The following is a 23282-nucleotide window of genomic DNA, read 5'->3' on the forward strand; positions in this document are numbered from 1 at the left end:
TTCATTCCATAAACTCTGCAGATGATACTTGTTAGGAGCAACAGGAAAAACCTCAAAGACTATTATATATTAGAGCTCTTCAAAGGAAATAGTTCAACTTGACTGCCAGTACCTGGCACTTTTAAACTAGAACGCATGCTGGGAAATAAAATTTGTCCTTTCTACCCTGTGTTTCAGTTGTACAGGAAGCAAAGTCTGTTGGTGAAATTTATTTTTTTGGCCCTTTTAGGACAACAGAAGACTAATCACAAACTTAGAATACCTCAAATATATGCAATAAAATTAGGATTCTAACCTGAGGCACTAGTCCAGATTCTACAAGTAAAATATATTGAACAGATTGCACTTCAGTTGTATAGCAGTACTTTCTTGATAGAAAACCACAGGGAGGAAAACAGTATAGGCAGACAGACACTGATTAGAGATTACAGAGAAAGAATGATTATTATATGAGTATTTCTTCTTACCATATATGAGCCAACAAAATAACATCTTAAGTATCTAAAGTAGTAGCTCCCCCCCCCCCACCTCCCTTAAATAAATGCTGCTATCTAGCAGTAGCTCTCTTTGCTATTTGTTTGGCAAGTATTTCCATATAACATGAAAGAGCATGTTTTTGCATAGGAAAAAGTCCAACTAATTTTGTTTAAAAAGTTATTTAACATCCCTCATTTGTTGGGATCAGCATAGAAACAGCTGACAAAAAAGTCTAGAAGAGTACCTTGGGTTACAAAAAGAATAAAGTGAAAGTAATTTTAGATGGATATAATTTATCACAATGGACAAGATGGCCTTCAACTGTTCAATGTCACTGTATGATATTTCTGGACTGTTATGCTCATGATATGAAAGTTAACAGAGCACATAAGAAAATATCTGTTCTAGAGGTATACTTCATATTTGCAGAATCACCAGGTTCTATATGTATTAACATCAATATCAAATCACTAAAATAACAACCAACAGCTATAGAAGAGCAAAGAATAAAGGGAATTAATGGGGAGCATTCTTCTTAATATCTTTATTTCCTTTGTTGGAATACAACAAAACATTGACAGTTCAGACTGCACTGTTTCTATATAGAAAAAGCTATATGCATACACCTTTGTTTATAAGTGCAGGTGTATGGGCTTCCTTTTGTAAGGGACATTTCAAAATCCAAATGAAAATTAAAGGAATTAACTTGGGCTGCTTCACTTGCATTCAGTCATGCATACATTTAATAAACATGAGAATCTAATTCCAGGCACAGGATTAAATTTCAGGTGATGAAGCTGCTGCTAAAATGAGTTGAGAACATCTGCTACAGAGGACATACTGGATTTTTCTGCTACAGCAATGATGCAAGTGTGTAGACACCTAAGTGTCTATCTGATTCCTGAAAGTAACTAATTTTAGGAATGCTCAACACTCTTGCACAAGGAACAAAATGCCAGAGTTAAAACTAATTACCATTAGATAGCATTATTCTTAATGGAAAGAGTTAGGCTGCAATCCTATAGCGGTAAAGGCTCTTCAACTGCCAGTGTTCCCCCTGCTGGCATGCCTAGCATCCGCAGGATTGTGCCCTTAAACACTCAGTTTTGGCTTACCTGTACCCCAAGTTTCCCAATCTGAAGTGGTTGTCCCAACATAATAGACAGGGAATGGCTAGATTTAAACCTATGGAATGGTGATGGCAATATCATACCTCTTTACCCCACATGCAGCTGCTTAAAAAGAATTATCAAGCTGTAACATGGATTTGTGCTGAAGAGCAATACTTACTGCAAAACTCGGAGAAGTCAAACTTTAATCTGATCTGTTTAATGGTTTTGTTTCTTTTAAGCAGGAGGAAAAAGAATTACAATCCTTTTTAATATTTTCACAATGTTAAACTAAAACTGAGCTCTAGGCTACATGTGTAAGTAAATCTAGAACACAAAAAAGGGTTAAATAAGATTTTCTTTAAAGATACAAGAACTTAAGCTTTCTTTACGTTTAACAAACTTCACAGAACAGATACTGCAAAGGAACAACCCCCACACTTCTTTTTAAAGTGAACATTGTCCATAATCCACATGAACTTTGAGTAGTGTTTGCTCAAAAGCCACCTTGAAACCAACTGTGCACTTGTAACAGGGCTAAAGAAAGGATTAACAAGGGAAAACAGCGTCTTCATTATTAATCTGCAAAAGTCTTGTGTATCAATCAGAATGTCCATCAAATGCTATGCTAGGATTTTAGAAGGGAAGAAAGTGCATAGCGCGGCAGCAGCTGAAGTCCATGTTTTTTTTAACTCTTCATGGCAAACGCAAAGAAAATTGTCTGATTTCCCCCTCATGTAGATGGAAGGGGAACACTTCCTTAGGAAACAGAATATGCAGCTGGAAATTCCATTGCCGATTTCAAAGCCTTGAGTACAACACAGAATGGCTTTTCCATACTGAACTTTAGAATGGTGGAATATTTACTTCATTACTAATTTGCATTGCTGTAATACAGCCAAAGGCTGAGCATACGTCACTTGCCAGAGTAAATACAATTCAGCCCCTAAACCAGTAATTTACCTTCAGCACAAATGGAACGGTCACTAACTTATTTAAACTGCTCTACCCCAAACTTTTTTCTTTTTTTTTAGAGTGACATGAGGGTAATTCACTCTTTGGGTGGCTTGGGTAACCTACTTGTGAAAGTATGAGACAATTAACCCTCATCCTTCCTCCAGCAGCCCTCCCCCCTTCCCTTCCCACTATATACCTAATTCTTAATTGCTAATGGAGCACTAACTGGTTTGCGGGGTATAATTTCCATACTAGGCCACCATCAATATGAGTTCATTTTCCTACAGAAACCTTGCCTGTAGCTGGAGGCAGACACTACTATTTTTCTGCCACTGCACATTAAAAATTGGTGCAGTTTGCCTCAACAAGATTGACAGACTACAAAACAGAACTGTAGTTCTAAATAACCAATCTGGAGAATCCCAGTTCTATGCAATGCATTTCACAATCACTAGCTTTGCAACAGATGATGGGCAGAGACCTTCACTGAGAGTACCAAGCTGCATAGTAACAAGGCTGGAACAGCCCATTTGATTATCTCCTTAACATACTAGAAGTGAGGCATACAAACTCCATTCAATAAGGGGTGTTTTCCTGGTTGTTCCTCAATACTGTTACTGAATTCCGTTTGCTACAAAATGTCCTTTACCCCTCAATAAACAACTTGCTACAGAAAGTTGGTCTGTAGGATCCAGCCATGGCTACTGTGCTGTGAATTAGCCTTATTTGATCAATTATCAGATACCTGCACTTAGCAAAAGGCAAACAAGAGCCAATCAGGTTTGGGCTGATGGGAAACAGCCACAATGCTTGGCATATGGAATTCAATCACACGGCTTAAGAAATGTTGTAGATGCTGTGTAGAAAATGCACACAGTTCACTGCTTGTTCCAGAATGGAGCTAACTTGAAAGCAAGATCCTCCTCCTCCACCTAAATAAACAGTTTCCCTGTAATGTGTTTAATATAAAAGTTGTCATAAGAACCTGTCCCCCTCCATTTGACTTCCCAGAAAGACGTTCCCGCCCCGAGATTCCCTGATGCTGGTGATGCTACCTAACCTCAAAAGACACAGGTGAAAATGGCATAAGTGATCATTTAAGTCTTCTAGGTTCAGTAGCTACACTGCCTGCTCTAAGCAGAGTTTTACCCCTTCAAAGTTAGCTAGTCATGAGGATAGGAAAAGCAGATTATTATGGGTACTTTCTTTGAGAGAGGTGTGCACATAGCAGTCTCTTACATCCGTTTCTACTCAGCTGCTGGAAGCTTACCAGCATAAGGCTTTTTTAAAGAGCTTGACTCCTGCAATAATAGAAGTCTTTAGCTTTTTGTTAAAATCCACTAGCCATGCTCAAAAATATTTCATTTTTTTAATACGGTGGCTAGCAGGCACCTTAATAACCAGCCAGAAATCAATGTCAATCACCATTAACCCCTAAACTACAGTACCAGGATGGTTGGCTAAAGAAAGGAAATTGATTGGCTGTAGTCTGAAACTTGCCCAGTACAAGGTGGCTGGCTGACTTTGTCCTAAATAAGGCTAACATTAGTGAACTAAGAGAACGGCATTTGGTTGTAGAGAGTCTTGCAACTCAGGAGCAGCCCTCGCCAATACGTTGGCATGATCGCCCCACTTTCCGGTCCAGTTTCACCATTTTCATAATGGCTTCTTCACGCCCACGCCCCATGTGATCAAATGTGCAATCATGCTGTTCAGGCAGGCGATGCAACATGCAGAACACATAACCTGTAAGGGCAGAAGAAGGGATGGGGGAAGAGAAAGGAGCACAGCATTAAAATCAGGAATTCTACAGAAGCAATAATGCCCCTTCTGGTGGGATTATTTTCAATCACTGATTCAGCAGTTACTGCCTGAAACTTGGGGCACAGTAGTAGTTGTCCCTGTATTTTAAAAAGTTCCTATATCTAATCCAGCAAACTATTGCTCAATTAGTTTGCTATGTCCAATTAGTAAATTATATGAAAGGCATTTTTACAACAATGGATAACGGATGAAGCTATCCTGGCTGATGAGCAAGCAGGGATCAGACAAGGAAGATTCACAGTGGATCACTGCTTTGTCCTAGCCCATTTAATTGATCAATATGCTAGGAAACCAGATGGTTATATGCAGCTTTCACTGATCTGAAAGCAGCATTTGACTCAACTTTCCATACAAGACTATAAATTAACCCCCCTCCAAATAAGAGACTTCTCTTTTTGATTATATGTTTATACATTTATACAATAACACCTGGCTGAAGGTGTGATGAAAGACAACTTGCACAAACTGTGCTAGTCACAAAGGGAGCCAAATAAGTCTGTATTCTGGCTCTTGAATGGCATTTAGTTGCTTATTCTATATAGAAATATTGTCAAAAAATTAACATCTCCAGTGTTTCATTCTTCCAAACTGGCTACAAAACCAAACTCCATCCTTTTGTACACAGACGATATTGTACTTCTCTCTCAAACAAAAGTGGCTCTAAGAAGATTGCCAAGGGCATATTCTGAGTATTGTTTGAAAAACACCTTGCTGTGAATTACAATAAAACTAAGGCTATTATGCTCCCTAGAAAACACAGGGGTTACAGATAGTTTGTGGATAACAAGCTAATTAAACATGTTAAAGTCATTAAATACCTCAGAGTGATTTTTCAGTTAACAGGGTCTTGGTTAGCCTATGAGAAATATGCTTTTCCATGCAAAAGGGGGCAACTACATATCCCTACCACACAAACCTTTTAGGGTCAGATCTTTAGCACAGCAAATGGATAGGGCCCAAATTTGGGTGGATGCCTACTCCAAAGAAGTGTAAGCTGTTCAATCAAGTTTTTAGGACATTTTTTCCTATTATGTCATGTTCCAAATGCTCTGTTGCACTTGGAAGCAAATCTCCCTTCCATCAATCTACAGGTCTGGTGTGGGATGCTTAACTTCTCACTTCAGCTGTACTTAACTCCCACTGGATTGCTCTCGTTGATTCTGCAAGATTCCCCTGAGAGCAGCTGGATTATATTTATCATCTCAAAACATTATTCCATTTTATCACCACAATGTTAGGATTTGCCAAAGCAAAAGAATTAATTAGACAATGCTTACATGATATTAAATAACAGAATAATTTGGTTATTGAAAGAAAATTCTGCCCCATGGTATTGCTATTCTCCATCTAGGTCTTTTAATACATTATCATTTTACTTACAATGCTGAAAGGTTTTAAAAGACAGACAAGCTTTCATTTATGCAATACTGGATATACTGCCATCAGCTCTTCTTGAGGGTGGATTTAAAAGATTCCCTTTGAATAATTGTTTATGTCCATGTGGAGCTGGCAGCACTGAAACCGTAGCTCAAGTATTATTATTTTATATCTTCTATAAAGATCTAAGGAATTAGGTGATAATTCTCCTATTGTTATATATTTCAGTATGACCAGCTTCTGTTTGTGTGACTTTAATTCTTGCAGATCAAGACAGCTGCACTAGCTGGCACTATTAAAACAAGATCCAGTATTGTATTGCAGCTCTAACTTTCATAACTTGTGAGAGAACATGTACATATTTCATATTTTAATTATTTTGGTATTGGCATTTAACATGAATTATTGTATTTTATTTTGATTCTTATATACTGCTCCATTCCCATAGGCTCTGGGCAGGTTACGATTATAGAATGAAATTAAGGCAATTTTAATTCAGGACAATGTATATGCTTTTATCTTTGTATATTTTTATTCTATGTGCCAGGGATGTTTGGCCACACAAATTTCATGAAATCCATGTACTGGAATTATAGATTCATTTTCTCATTGCTCAGTTCCTTCCCTTGCATTTAGCGCACTAATTCCCAAATAGGTTCAGAACAAATTAAATAATTAAAGCTTTCAGGAAGCCCAAAGTAGCTACTAGAGGTAGCTGTTCATTAAATTGTCATTCAGAATTACCCACTGGCAGAGGTAGTTACTTCTTGTCATGTCTACAGGAAGCTGCCCCAGAACAGTGACTTATGCAGAGATGTAGCAGGTATGAGTAATTCATATTCTTATACAACACACCAGCCCTTTTCATTTTTAAGATTTAATGTTTTATATTTTTTCTATTAATGGGTTGTATGGCAGGAATTCCTGCCGTAGAACATCCATTTAGGTGTGTGCCCGAGAAAATGGAAATTCATTATGTACAGCTACTTATATGAAGCATTTAATTGGGCATGCTAGATTTCTTTATGCAGGGATATAGTCTGTATAAAGAAACATTCAGGCAAGTGAGCCCCCCTTTGAAGTCTGGAATAGTACAACCAAACACAGGTTTATGATCTTGGTAAGAATTTGACTAGAGTCATCTAATACAGGCTTGCAAATAGCGTCTAACTTAAGAAATTACTGCCTCTCGGAATCAGGACATTTGAACAGCTTTAACAGTTTGCCACATGTTGCATTTGTATAAACAAAGCGATCTTCAGATCTGTAACCTGGTATGGGAAAATATAAACGGCTACCCCTGCCCACATGGCTTCTTTAAAGGAAAAAAAGGGGGCACCAGGAGATCATATTAGAAGGTTGGGCTGTTTTAGCAAGCAACTGTGTTTTGGACTAACTGGGGGCAGCAGAACAGAACACATCTTAACAACTTCAGTGGACTCCACTTTTCCTACATGAACCTGACCATACATTAAAGTCATTTTTGCTGGCTCTTCTTTGGGAGACCCTGTCCTCTGAGATTAGACGGGTGGTAATCCGAAGTAAGATATTTTTGCTTGTAGCCATTGGAATGCCCATCCTAGGAAGGCTTGCCTGGTGCCTATCCATATCCTCTTGATGGGAGATAAAGACCTTTTATTTTGCCAGGCTGTTCATTTAAAATAATTCCAAAACTAGCTTTATTCTGCTCTTGCTAGGCCTTTATTGTTTTATTGATTCCAGTTATTTTTTAAAATTCTAGTATTGTTCAGTGCTCTGGGATTAGATACTGAAAGACAGGATACACATATTAAAATAATTATTCATAATTAGGATGAACTGATCTGATTGTCAAGTAAGATAAAACTGTTCCTGTGTATTGACAGAGTAATTTTTCAACTATTGTTTAAAATACAAGGTTTGGACAGGAAACTCTTAATTTTCAAAATAAAGGATCATACTAACTACACAATTAACTTTGAACACTGAGTCCTGTAAATATGCAACAGAGACACCACTGCAGGCATATGAAGGGGAAGTATTCCTGGGTTTCATGGCCTAGGAGCAGAGCCAAAAATCTCATCTCAAGTCAGGGCAGTTGGCATTTTAAAATTAGTCCTAAGTTCATGCAGATGTTGCTGGTTGTCAGTTTTATTTCTGAGTGAAAGTGCACAGAGTTCAGATCAACTCAAGTCTGCAGTTAATGTCACATGAACTACATGAATTAATAATACATTTGTTTCTTTATTACAAATAATGCATTTGTAACTCATTTAGAGCCTCTTCAAAACTAACCCTAATAATGACACTGTTATTCCTGTCAGAATTCCGATCTAGTTCTTGTCACCTTCACCTCCCACATGAAATTTTACACTTCTTAGCAATTTGAAATTCTAATTGACAAAGGTGAATACTTAACCTAAAAATACCTAGAAAACTTCAAAAATGAAAGCACTGCAGTAGATGCTGTTATATTATCTAAGGAAGTGTGCGACAATGCAGATTTCTATGAATATAAAGTATGCCTATATAACCCTGGGACAGAGGCTTCCAGAGCATAGCATTGGCATTCTTAGACATATACACCGTAAACATGTTTAAATTAGAGATGTAAAGAGCTCCCTGGTTTGGTTTGTTTCTCCAAAAATGTAGCTCCACATTTCCTCCTCCTGTTCAGCATACAGCATTTCCAAAATTAGTTCTGAAATTGGTGCATGCACAATTTACAACAGGTTTGATTATATTTATTATTGATTCTTTTAAATACTAATACACACTGCACACATGTGATCATTGGTATAAAACATAATGTATAAGCACTTGAAAAGACAAACATATCAAGAAACCTTCTCACCCTGTGTTTTATCAGCATCTTGTAAATACTGGTAAAGTAGAAGGGGCAAAAGGACTTGAACCAACAAAACAAAGCCATGACAAGCTACACATGTGCACAAGGATCTGTGAAATCCAGAAATCAGAAGGGCAGAAAAGCAGCATTCCTAAGGTACTGCTGTTGCTCCAGAGTAAGTTTAGGTATTTTGAAGACACAAACATTCAAATAGAAATTCAACTGTGGAAAAAGGTTATTACTCAACTGTGGAAAAAGTATTGCTAGTTTAAAAAAAAAAGTGCAAACATTAAGTCAAATGAGAACAATTCATGCTATGGCATCACTGCTTCTTAAAACTAAGTTCTAAGATTCTTAGAAGTTCTGAAAGTTATTTGTGACCTGCTCCAAATGCTGTCCTACTGGGAGGAGGGAAAGATACTCTAGTAAATCAAACCAAGAACAGTGGGCTGCAGCCTCTGTGTGTGAAGTTTAGATTCAAAGGAACTTTTATGCCTCACAAATCACCAGCAGTTTTTCCCACGGCTTGCTAGGATATATGAAGCCTGGAAATTACTGGCGTAAATGTTCAGCTTCTTCAATTCATATAGAATGGACCCCCATTCTGCAGTGGGAAACAGAACTACTAATCACTTTTGAAGATATGTTCAAAAAGAACTGTGCCTTTACTTGCATTTTTTTTCCAATATCTCTCTTGACAAAACTTAACACCCAACATTTCTCCCCTCCCCAATCCAGTTATTTTGATATTTCCTGGCAGCAATGGAAATTGATAATTGCAACAACATTTACCAAGCAATTCAGTCAGACTTGAAACATGCCAATAAAGCGGCCTTGCAAATAAGGGTGCTTTGCTTTGGCATAACTAACCTTTAACCATACACAGAGTTCCTCAAAGATGGTTTCCCTCTTCACTTCTAATCACCTGTTTGAATATGGTTTTCACATATGAAACTTAAGATAACAAGTAAGTCTCTGTAGAGAAGGCCAAAGAGCTGATTTGTAAGCACATGCCTCTAAGCTGGAAACAAGTAATGGCTTGTGGGAATGAGTTAGCTGTTTATAGATCATGAGCAAAAAAGAAACAAATCCATTGATACTGTGTCTGACCATTGCTGAAGGCAATATTGTAACACACAGTTGTATTAAGGAGTCTTAACATTTTATTTCAGCATGCCAGTGACACAACAAAGCAACTGCAGGCAGTGAATATATTTTTACTGCTAACAAATAATTAAATTTGGGTTGGAAACATGACATTTCCGTACTTTCACAGTATAGTGGTGTATAAAAGGAAAATCAAGAAGCGTGACTTTGCTTTACAAAACCAATGTTAAGCTTATTTCTTACACAAGAATTGCTCCTACTCTTAACTGCCCCTGAAGGCCTTATGCGATCCCAAAATGTGCTCAGGAGAGCTCTGAATCCTCTAGAGTAGATTTGTGGAGAAGTGACTACAAGGGCTGTAAGGAAATGGAAGAATCTGCTCCACAGGTAGATACTGCTCCATGAGAAAACAGACACAACTAGATTTCACTAAAACGAATTCATGGTGCAATCCTATATGCACTTATCCAGAAAAAGTTCTACAACTCCCAGTATTCCCAAGTCATCATGCAAAGGATGGTACCTTCAGTTACATAAAACTTTACTGCTAGAAACTGCAGAGAACATATTTGTGCCCAAACAATTTAGAGCCATGCACCTGCAAATAATAAGAACTTCTCAAATTACAAACAATAGAGTGTAAAGAAGTCAATTCAATAGAACTCTAGGATGTATGTTCATTGATTAGCTAGTTTTAAACAAATTTAACTCAACAGTAGAATTGTGCAACTGTTTATTACAGGAATAACTCAAAAAAAGTTTCCACCACAAACCCAGTATTAGGTCATGTCCACATTAAACATGGGAAATGATGCAAACCAAGATGCTTATACACTTTCTATTAGAGTGCTCTAAAAACAAAGTACGCCATGTTACATTTCATTTTAACGGAGCTTCCACAACAGTTTACATAAATCTCTCCTGCTGACAGTGTTTTTCCTTTTAGACAGCTTCCACCTTTACATGAACTGTGATTACTGCTACTTTGCTTCTGCAAAGAACGTTGTATGCAACAGCTATATTCCATTTAAATGATCTTTACCCTGCCCAATTCTATTCTCGTTCCAAAGCTAACATTCCAAAATAATGTCAACTCCCTTCTGAAATCAATTAGAAAAACCAATGCTCTTCCTCCTACTCCCCCAATGCAAAAGATTTGAGATATGCCAGAATAACAAGAATATGGCTTTGCTTGAAATAGGAACCCAATGAAACTGGATCTGCTATGACGCATTCCACCTAGAAACTACTGCAATGTTTCCAGTGCAGAAATCTCACATTAGAAACTCTGTAGTACTCTTCGAAGCAAAAAGTAATCGTCCTTGTTTTTCAAGAAATGGCTGAGGGAAGATAACAAAAGTCTAATTTGGGGATCTTTCCCCCAAACTATTAATTGAAGTTCAGAACTTTTCTCCAAGTGTACGGGTCTGTGAATAATTCCAAATATACTTTTGATTCAAATGTGAGTTGTTGCTGTTTTTTTAAAAAATGGAAAGAAAAGATTTCATATCCTACCAAAGTAGTGGCATGCTCCTTTCAAAAATAAATTGCAGTATTAACTCATTTGTATTGAAGGTACAGCTCCTCATATTAAAAAAGACTTGAATCAGCAGATTCCAAAGCAGTTCAGGTTGTCCGTGTGATATTCATACAGTGCAGTTTCACAGGTTGCACAACAGGAGTTCAAGCAGGTTGGTGGTGTTAAAGAACAACCAACTTACCAGCAACAACCCCCAAACACAAGAAATGCATATTTAACAACAAAGAAGTATTTTCTTTTCAACTCTGCACCCCCCAGGAGCTACAAATAATGGAGCTGAATTCACAGCAGGATGAAACGAATACAGAAGGATGTTTGGAATATTTCTAAATCTCTCTGCTCATGGTTTAGGTGCTCTTTAGTGCCAACCTGGGCTGCAGGCAAGAGCTCTTAAAATGGATGAGTCACATGGCCAGCCTATCACTCTATGATATCTATGATACAAAATAAGAGGCATTTATGCTTCAAAGCTCTGGAAAGGTTAGGCAGTATCTTACCAATCACTTCTAGAGATTTTTGTCTGATGTATTTTTATCAGGTAAAAGATGCACGTGGAAGAAGGACAAGAATACAGTAAGATGAAAGAGACAAACAGGATACAGTGAAATTTTATTTCTGTCTTTCTTTCTTATAGAGGCAGCTGTTTATCAAAGCAACAACCAAAAGCACAGGAGGCTCCATTGCAAGCATGCCATGGGAAACTGGAAATATTCCTTGCACATGAAAGATGAGTGTTCACATGTGATGGGGGTTGGGTAGGGGAGACTAACCCCTTAGACATGCCTCTCAATATGCTTTGGAATGCTAACCTTTGGATTTCCAAGTTTCCTGAAGCATTACCTACATTACAAGATGTTGTTTTTCTAAAGACAGCAGGGCTGCACTATTTAACAACTAGGCTCCTAACATGGTACTTTAGCAAACCATCTCGCTCTCTCTCCCTGCAAACTACCCCACCCCTCCAAAAATTATGCTATTCCAATTATGTTTCCCCCTTCAGGGGATGTCAATAACCCTCACAAATGTCTGCAAACGTGAGCATGCTAACCATACAAAGGGAAGATGGTCTACAGCAGTATTTCTGGTTAGAAACAATTAGACTGATTCAGAATATTGGCTAATCTGGTTCAGTACTATCTATCCTTACTGGTAGTGACTTCCTAAAGTTTGCTGAAAGAATTATTTCCTCAGCTCTACCTGGAGATGGTCTGGGTTGAATTCAGGACCATTCTGCATGTAAAAACATGTGATCTACACTTACGCTATGGTGCTTGCAATAGTACAAGGACAGGCTCAGGGTTTAGGTATTTTGAAAAAAAGAATAGTTCTAATAAACCTCTTGGGAATTCTTTGATTCAATTTATTGCATGGATGGTGGTACACCAAAATAACCACCTTCTCAATTGCCACTGATAAATAAGTACCAGATATTTTTATAGTTTTAGAAATCTCCAAGAAATGCTTTCTTTCTATTAAGACCAGAAGAAGTTCTAGCAGTCAGGGAATGATCACAATAGTTACAGAATGCCATTTCTCACCTTGGATACCTTTGATAAAAAGGCAATCTAGGAGATGAAGACAATAATAACAATGAGGACAACACTGTAATACATTTATATTCTACCTTCTTCCTTCTTCTAAGTAACCTGAGGCAGCTTACATGATCCTCCTCTATATTTTATCTTCACAACAATTCTGTGAAGTAGATTAGCCTGAAAGTCTGTGACTGGCCCAAACTGACCACAGCAAGATTCATGGCTGAGTAGGGATTAGAATCTGGCTCTCCCAAGTCCCCGTCCAACACTCTAAACCACTATGCCACTCTGGTTCTCATACCAAATTCTGTTTTTAAAATTCCTAGCGATATTTTTTTGTTTAAAAAATCTAAATAATTTGACTCTTTTAAATAAGCTATAGAGATGTCTAGCTCTGCCATTCCTTTATTAGCATATCTTAATAACTGCAGATAAACATCATGAATAAGATCTGAACACTATCAATGCGGCATATCTGAATAAGAAAAGTTTGCTGAAGTGGATCATAATAGAGTCCTAACTGTTTGGTGCCTGCTGTTTAGCTTCAGCATAAGGATGATACAGCTTGTGGAATAAACCTGAAAATACATAGTCAAAGAGAATTCTGGCTGGTTGCAAGAGTAAGAAAAATAGCTCATGCAATAGATAAACTGCAGAAGGATTAAGAAGTTAGAGGATTAAGATTAATAAGAGCAAGGAATTGGAAAACAATGGTGAGTATCCTAATTGACTGGTATAAGTCTGGAATATAGCTATTAATGATAAGTTAACTTGTGATATTAAATGGAAAAAAGGTTTGACAAGCGAAAATGAAAATATTTGGAAACCTTTTACTGAATACATTTTAATAAAAGGAAAGGGGTGTGAACCATCACAAGAGTCAATGCAATTCTGGAAGGGAAGTGGGGCAATTTGAATGAATACATGATTTTACATTAATTACAGGTGTTGTTTGATTGTAATGTTTAGTCATAATTGTTCTTAGTGTTAATTGTATTGTTTTTCTTAGTTGTAAAAAATAAAAAAGAGGATGAAGCTAATTTTATAACTAAATTAACACCACGCCATTCAATGGAGGAATTAGAATTCTTGAACAACATTCCAGGTAACTTTAACAGCCTGTCACAATTGCTCCTTTCTAAAGATGGTGCCTACATGAATTTTATAGTTACCTGAATTTGTGGATATGTCAGGAAAGAGAATTGAGCTAATCAGTTCCAACAGTAGAGCAAAACATGATGACATCTGATGGATTGAAAGCAGAGGCATCTAGCATACAGAAAACTGATTTTATTTTTTATAGTAAACCTTTTGCATTTTATTTTCCACCTTGAACTTATATTATCATTAGTATCTATAATTGAATATTATGTATGTGCTATGGCTGGAATTAGTTTCTCTACATAACTAAAATATCTAAAGCAGCTCCTTCTTTAGCTAGAATGGGGATCCTAATACTCTGCCTTTGATGAAAATGCATACAAGTAAAATCAAGTATTTAACTGCCAACATCTGGAGTTGTTGTTACCTAAATGTGGTTGATACAATATCCCAATCTTCTAGCTCATGTGACTTTTCTGCCTAGAATGTCCCTTTAAGAATGCTAACTATATGATATCAGAAATGGTCAAAGGATTTTAACACTCTTGAACCTTGTATGAAAAGGCAAGCATGCTGCAACAATCCATTCTCTATATGCTTTGCCAGTCTAAAAACCACACCGATAGATGCCACTTCCCCCGCACCATCGTTTGTATATGTGTCTGCCCCAAAAGAAAACACAATAATTCAACCAGTCTAGCTTTTAAGAAACAAACAATACTAGGCAGAGTTAAACAAGAAAGCAACTTACTTTCTTACATGCAGAACATTTGTGGAACAGGAACATTTATGAAAGGGATCCAATACATGGACTGCTGTGGAAGCATCTGACTTTGAATAAAAGTATACTCAACTTATCCCAAGGACAATAATGCCATGTGTAAGGGCATATATCAGTCTCTACTTAAAAAATAAATGTCAACAAATTCTGGAATGAGTCCAGAATTCTTGTATATCTGTAGGACTGAACTGAATGTTCTCCCAGTTTGCTGTTTGTCTTTGAGAGGTATGAAAACCCACTTTCCTTTGGGGTTTACTGTGAAACATCTCTCCCAGGGCCATTCTTCCTCAATTTTATTCTTTTTCAAGTGATCCTAGCTAGTCAGCTTCACCTACTGAACACTGTCAAAACTACAATAATATAAAGTCAAATCCAGTATAGCTGCATGCTGTCCTTACCATGAGTAAATGAATTTTATTTAGAGTGAAGGCTTCTTCTACTAGTTCCATAGGTGATACCAACCAGTTAAGAATGAGTCAGGCTCTTCTGCAGCCCCCCGTGGACCATTAAAAGGTACTTATTCTTCCATTCAACCCTAACTAGATACGAATTCTGTTACAAAACTGAACTGCCAGACTTGGTCCTAAGTTGCCACCCTTTATGTGTTGTGGACTCGTCTCTTACAATCTGCAAGATAATATTTACCATGGTTAGTATTCATCCCTCTAAAATACTCTGCATGGAGCATTTATCTATACTAATACACCCCTCCCCAAAGTTGAAGATTTAATTAAAAGCCAAAGTGTATCCAAAAATTTAATTAAAGCAAGCAAGCAGTACTAGGCAGCCTGATAATATATGTGTATCATCTGTTTTTTGCTTCAGCCCAATGAAAATGCAAGACAGATAAGACATTAGCAAGAAACAAGAATAAATAATGGCAAGTTTCCAGGCTGAGACACTTTGTCTATTACTGAAACTCCAGAGGTATTTACATTAAGTCCACACATTTTAACCTCATGAATGATTACAGGTGCTACACATCCAAGCTTTTAAAATTCCAGTTATTTCCAATTAAAGCTTGACAAAATTACCTACATCTGCTGCAGTGGAAACCCTTTCAGTCATTATTTTGATAAGACTGACCATTATCAGGTGCATGTACCAATTTGGATGTTTGTTTTGTTTTAAAATGGCAGGTGGTAGAATATTAAATACCCTATGCCTCTAAGCTAAATTATTGAATATTTTATTCCTCTTTTATTGCAGTGACATGTTTTCTGAATTCTGAATTGGAAAAATTTCTGAAAATTGCATTGAAAATAATTCAATCTGCATCACAAAATATTTTGATGTTCTGGGGTGGAGGTAAGCAACTTGTGGCCTCCAGACATTTTGGCCTACAATGCTCAACATCTCTCCATTGCTTACGCTTACCATAGCTAATGGAAATCACAGGCCAAAATACTGAAATAGGCACAAGCTTCCCATGCCCTAGAGAGAGCTTATTTAGTCTGTTTATTTTACTTGTATTTAGCTAAAAAGTATCCAATATTAACTGCTGACACACCAATAGCAACCTGAAGAAATGCGGATGATATATTAACAATGACTCATCTATTTCAACATGGTTCAATTCTCTTCCACTACGATTGATGGGGCAACTGCAATTTTGCTGGCACTATATTAGTTGCATTTCACTTTGAGGCATATATTTATGTCAATAGCATAAACATATTCTCTCACTTACTTGCTAAGGATAATCACCTGAAAAACAATGCTTAAAACTTTAAAACTACCAAGCTTGTCTAAAATTACATTTGCAATTGGTATGCATGTAATTTTATTACTAAACTTATGAAATGGAAACATTTTTGCTATCTACTTGAACAGCATACAGAATGGTATACAAAGAAAAACTAGGAAATGCAGTTATACATCAATATAAAATTAAAATTAAAATACAGGAAAAAGCAGCAAAAGCAAAATATTAATTTTAAAACAACAGCAGCCTATCAAAAATATTTGCAGTTTCTGTCTAAAAGATTATATAAATCTCATATAAATTTCCAATATGAGAGTTTTCACAGCCATGATATCAACACCATGAAAACTTTTATGTCTCATACTCATATGCTTAATGGCTGAACAGAGCTGGGCCTCTGAGGGAGATCTAAGATCTCAGGCAGGTATAGACTGGATTTGCATGACTGCTGTGGTTCTGTGGGTGTTTTTCTGAATATTCAAGCCATGTTGTCTAAACCTGGAAAACATGGATTATGAAGGGTTAAACATCTCTCACAGTACTCATGGTTTGTTTTAGAGTTATATGAGGGTTGTTTAATCCTTACATTTCCTGGATGCAGATGACATGACAAGCCATGCCTTGCATTGTCGCAATGTCCACATTATAATCCACAATGGCTTAAATGAGCCAAGGTATGCAGCTTGATTTTGTTAACGGGCCCAAAGGATCATGCAGAACTTGATATACAGTGGTGCCTCATACTTCAAATAACCCTAAGTTCGTTTGTTTCAGAGTTCAAATGCTAAAATTGAGATAAAATTGTTCTGAAGTTCAAATGATACTTCTATGTTCAAACTGAATGCACAATGAAAGAAACAAATGTGTCATCTGTTGTGCGTCCAAGTTTTTGATCGTCCTCAGTGCCTTTTCAGTGCATGTCTTTTTGATCGTTTTCAGTGTTGTTTGGATATTGTTTAGGGTCTCAGAATGGATTGATTCACTTTCCATGATTTCTAATGGGGAAAATTGATTTGGACTTTGAATGATAGTTTGAACTGCCTCCTGAAATGAATTACGTTCAAAGTACGATGCACCACTGTATTCAGGTCTAAGAGCATTTACAACAAAGATGGAAAGCGTTCTTCCTCCTGAGGTCCACATAATAGTTGAAAACTGTTGGGCATCCAGGGCCTAGCAGTTTTCTTGGCAAGAGCTGAAACTGGGTGTCATTCAGTTTCATGGAATGACACCCATGGAAATGAGGTTCCCTAGCCATGAACCTTTTATGGCAATAAATGCTAAAACCAGCACTTTACATATTAATACTGGAAACAAATAAGTAGCCAGTGATGTTGGCGCTAAATAAGAGAGCTCTGGCTATTGGACAGCATACAAATCAAATGAATAAAACTGCCTGATTGTAAAATGCCAAACAAAAGTGGATTTACCCATACTGTATGCTGTGGCTATTAGAAAAATTCCTTTGATTTACAGGTATTTTGATTTTTCAAAAGGAGGCAATATTTTAGAGGGGTATTCTTGTTTGTTCATAGAGGAGGGGATTCTAGTAAGTGATGCTTACTCTGAAAATTGAATGTATCCTGCCTTCCAACAAAAGGTAAGTAAAACTGTTATAGGATAGGGACCTGTTGAGGGGATAGGTGCAAATCCTTAAATAGATGTTTTCTATTTAGAAATGGGATGCAGGTGGTGCAGTGGTTTAAACTGCGGTGCTGCTGGGCTGCTTGATCGAAAGGTTGCTGGTTTGAATCTGCACAATGGGGCGAGTTCCTGTTGCTCCGTCCCAGCACCTGCCATCCTTGCAGTTCGAAAGCATGCAAATGCAAGTAGATTAAAAGGTACCACTTTGGTGGGCAGGTAACAGCGTTCCGTGCACTTTGGTGTTTAGTCATTCCGGCCACATGACCAAGGATACCGTCTGCAGACAAATGCAGGCTCCCTCAGCTAGGAAACAGAGATGAGCACTGCCCCCTAGAGTCAGGCATGACTGGACTTAACATCAAGGGGAAACCTTTACCTTTTTTCAGAACTATATTTTTCATTTGGAAATGTATGTAGATAATATCTGAATATAACAATGAAGATAATGTCTCTTCATAATCAGTCAAGATTTAATTTATTCATTTGATCTGTACCCAGTTTTTACCAAGAAAATTGCACTGAAAGACTCGGCCTTTTCCTTTTTTGAGTTCCATCCTCAATTCTCCACACACTGTGTTAATAACAAGTAGCCATATATATTTTCAGTATTGTAGCATTAGTCTTTTGTTTGTCAAAAAGGTGCAGGACATCTATTTGCAATGACCTTGCCTAAGTTCCAAGAGGCAGGTGAACAGTCAAGTACATGCATTTCTGTAAATATTAAAGAAACTTCTATCACAAAATCTATACAAATTATCTCCTTTCAAAAAGAAACAGCTATTGTGCACTGCCAAAATTCATATAAGAGAAGCATTAGCTGTACTGTACCTTCAGCAAATGGCTGATTTAATTAAGCTCTTACTGAAAAGATATTGTAGCATCCAATCTACTTGAAACATCAATTTCTGCTGAATTAAATGTAACTTAAGATCTACTTCCCCTTTTGAAACAGATGCCATCAAAGCACTCCACTGATCAGGTAAAAGTGGATGCTCCAGTTCATTATTCCATTCTAGCTTGAAGCCCTGTGTAGCATATTTTTTTCACCAATACTACATATTTATAAACATGGATTGTTAGCCAGTTCAGCTTAGTCAACACTTCAATAATGAAGGAGGCTCTGAAGCCATAAAAGAGGCAGGGCTTGAATTGCTAGTTAGATAGCACATTATGCTGTATAGTACATATATATACTGTATCTTACAAAGTATAGGGGTCTGCTCAGATACTTGATGTATCTGAATATCAGTTCAGACTTTGACAGGTTAATAAAATAGCCTGATAAATACTCAAAATTGTTATTTGTATCAAAGCTGAAAGAAATGACTAGAGTTCCCAGATAAACAATAGAGGATGATTACCATAAGGAATAATGATAAATTCTATACAATTATGCACAATCCACAAATATTTATACATTCTCAATTAGTCCATGTAGGGTCCCAAATATATATCAAGTATCAGTGAAGATACTGTACCTCTCTAAAGTGGTGTGGGGGGAAGGGTCCTGGTTCCAGCTCACTCCAGCTTTGGGGCTGAATATAAAATTTTACCCTATTACTGAAATTCTGCAGGAAAACCAACATTTTCTAAAATAGCCAAAATAAAATTCCAATTCATTTTGCACATTTTTATCAAAGATTTTTCTATATTCTTTGGATGTAGAAACAATACCAGCTTTATACTTTCTATCAGTATTTAATGTAATCAGACCAATCTGAGATTAACAGCCCCAACTGTAATTATTGAACCCCACCTGATCCAGTTGACTAATGCTGTAATAACTTGTAGCCTATCAGTCAGAACTGCAGTTTATAGTTTAACAGTGACATTAATTGACAAAATAGGACAATACCAGGTTCAGGAATTACAGTAATTGTTAAGTGAAACCCTATTCAAACATAAAATTATACAGGCAACAACTTTGGAACTAAAAAGTGAGAAAATGTTTTATATCACTCAATTAGAAATCTGTGTGGACCAGAATGATTTCCCCTGTATTCCTATTAGTTCTCATTTTAGTAATTACCTTAATCTGTTAAAGGTTATCATGAGAAAAAAAGCTTTCATATTGTGCTCTGATATTTCACAACCTTTACTATACAATTCTAAAAACGGAGAATTTATGCCTTCAGGATAAGCATATGCTACACCACTACTGTCTTTATTGCTGAAATAATATTTTAATATTTTTGTTGTTTGAGACAAAGGGCAGAAATCTTATTAGGATTTTTACTCTTCTCCTGCTATGTCAGTCTTAGGCTAAGGAAAATTCTGCCTGCTGTTAAAGAATATTATTCAAACTCATATTTGATAATCTGTACCTCCGATAAGTTAAACAGTTGGAAAAGTATCACTCCAAGTTATTAGATTTTTCAAGCTTTTACTTACAGCTATTAGTTGTTCCTCTTTAATTTTTTATAAAAAGCATAAGTGATAATATGGTTCTGCATAAAAGTTTTACTAATTTCCCACTCAGTAGGACATGAGTTAGCTGTACCATCATTGATTTCACAATATTTTTGTAACTCAGCAAAAATCTCATTTTTGAAAGGCTCATCATTTAACATGAAAACATTAAAGCACCTAAAAATGGTAGGCCCTGGCCAATTGTAAATTGCAAGTTCAAACAACCTGGAGCATGAGCAGAGCATGATCAAATGACCAATATTTCAATTCTACAGTCTCTGATTTGGCATACCAAGGATGTAGAAACCATTTAACTGTAGTCTAACTGAAAGCACTTATGGTGAATGAAATATATAAATATTTAATTTCTGGATGCATAAGTCTCCAAGAGTCAACCAGGCCATATTCAACTGTATAGACCTGAATTGTGAGTCTTACTCCCAATTAACTGATGTAATTAATTAATTAATTTCTGGAGTTTGATTTTTGGAGTAGCAGATTCTAATCAGGGACTAATTTATATAGTATTCTAATTGCCATATTTAAAGTTATTGAATAAGATTTTTCATGTAACTGAATTTAACATAGTTACAATAAATAAATAACCCGCTGCCACTGCCATTATTGGCCTCTTGTAGGGCAGAGTATTCCTATACAGGAAGGGGGCTAAATCTCATTAAATTCCCCACACCCCCAATCAGTAATCATATGCTGTAGCATGTAATTTGCTGAAACAGAGTCATTGTTGGGCCCATATACTTTAATCCTAACAATTACTCTCACATCAAAGTTCCCAATTACTATAAAAAAACCAAGTGCCAGAATTGTATTGGAAATTGTACGAAGCAGATACTGCAGGCTCATGTACAATAACACTGTCTTCTAAGTTTGCAACTCTTGTTTCCATCCTCTAAGTGTGAACATCAATAATTGACTGAATCTTGGAGCGGACCCATCTTCTATGCCTGCTGAAATAGTTCTTTTGCTGAGATAACTGCAAGAACATACTTTTCAATACAGTGATGATTTCATCTTCACCTTTTTCCACTTAACTCTGACTGAGAAATCTTGCAGATGGTGGGTTAGGTCCTAATTATGTTTTACAAGCTGACAGGAGACAGGCAGATGCAAACTAGCTTTACGTAAGCATCTTGTCTGGCAGTGGCTCCCAAAGATCATAAATGTGGGCAGGCTCATATAGAAGAAGGTATTTAGGTAGCCAGGTCTCAAGCCACATACAAAAGCCAGACTGAAGTGGATCTAGGTAACCTATTTTTTCCAGAATTTCCTGAAGCTGTCAAAGTTTTTTGTGTGTTTTAACCAGGAAACAGATCTAGTTTTCATGTAGTTGGTCTTTAATGTCCATTCTGAGATATACATTATGGTTTCTGAGGAAGAGGCATCCCAATCTCTCAAACATTAGAAGCTGCCATGTTGGATCAAATTTCAGGTTCATAGTTAGTACAGCAATAGTGTAATCGTGTAAGGTGGAGTTCCATCTCATTCCCTATTTCAAGGAAGATAAAAATACCCCTTTTATACTTTTGCTGTGAACTTGCCTTCTTTATTCATCCGAACTTCTAGTCCCTGTAGAAAACAGTTTACACATGCACATTGCTCTCTTCTGTCAGCATTCTACTGGAGGGAGGGAGAATGATGCATCAGATAACTATTTCACAAACCCTAACAGGGCTTCACTAAATATTGTATTTGCACACATGGACCATTTTCCTGATAATGGTTGCACAAAATGAACTTAGATTCTCTCTTTGCACACAGTTTAGAACCTAGTTCCCACTAGTGCAACGTAATTTGTGTTAGCCAAATGGCAATGTTTGATACTGTCCATAGGTCACAGTAAAGTTAGACTATTTAGCAATAGGAGTGTCTTCTGATGCAATAAAAGTGCTATATTGGTGAGCAAAGGTTATGTTAAAAAGTGAGTTTTCATTCGAGCCTTTATATCAAAGACTGGACAACAGCTTTCATCTCCTTTAGCTAGAGAATATTCATTTATATAATTCTGCCAGAGCATTTATAGTAAGCTAGTTATAACTTATGTAGTATATTTAAAATATTTTTTGTAATATTTTTGCTATAATCTGCAAGTGTGATGGCTGGAAAAGAATAGGATACTGTCAGTCCTCCATCCACCTTTGCAAAGTCTAGATTGTGACAGGAAGCCACAGCTGTTGCTGTGCCTCAGGCTTAGCTAGAGGTCCAGTGTAGATTTAGTGAGACCTGTGAACGCATTTCAATGTCAGATGCTTTTATTACTAGCTGTGTCAAGGAAGAACTGATGGTTATAGGGAAAACACTTTCTTAATTCATCTAGCCATTTTCCTCCTAGTCTTTAACTGTTTTGCAGTAACAATATGTTCTAAGTATCTATACTCCTATAAGCATTTCCCTCATGTCAAGATTATCACTAGCACGCTAGATTCTAACAAATGCCATAGAGTGGCCACAATAAACCTAAATTGAGAATAATTCAATGTACTGTAAGTACTTTTATGCCTAGGTACATTATGGGTAGTATTGTAATGTGCTTGTGCATTTTCAAGACATGTCATTTGTACAATATGGCTTCTGAAGTTCTAAAAATAACCACAAATTAACATAAATGTTTATTTTAGGAACAGGGAATATTAGTGGAACTCATAAAAGGAAACTCCACTTACCTATCCCTTTCTGGAAATAAGTGTTTTTGCTAACTTCCAGGGTTGAATGTAGAACTACAAAAATCTGCTTGAATTCAGTAATTAAATTGTCTCCAATGTTATTTAATATCCAAATGAACTTCTCAGGAGTGGTAATCAGGAGATTTAACAGTATGCTGATGATACCCAGTTCTGTTTTGAGACATGTGAACTGGAAGAGGCTATACAT

The 23282-nt window shown here is 36.7% G+C and overlaps 1 protein-coding gene across 2 annotated transcripts in view; it reads right to left on the reverse strand.

The window, feature by feature from the left end:
- Positions 1-993: 993 nt before the first annotated feature.
- The window catches only part of ZFAND3 (zinc finger AN1-type containing 3), a 163689-nt gene continuing 141400 nt past the window's right edge, over positions 994-23282 (reverse strand). For both annotated transcript variants that reach the window (XM_044443883.1, XM_044443973.1), the window contains one exon: positions 994-4289. In XM_044443883.1, the coding sequence (XP_044299818.1) occupies positions 4135-4289 (155 nt within the window). In that variant the 3' untranslated portion in view covers positions 994-4134. The remainder of the gene's footprint in view (positions 4290-23282) is intronic.

The sequence above is a fragment of the Varanus komodoensis genome, unplaced genomic scaffold (genome assembly GCF_004798865.1).
Source record: "Varanus komodoensis strain SLA01 unplaced genomic scaffold, ASM479886v1 scaffold1, whole genome shotgun sequence".
NCBI classification, from domain to species: domain Eukaryota; kingdom Metazoa; phylum Chordata; class Lepidosauria; order Squamata; family Varanidae; genus Varanus; species Varanus komodoensis.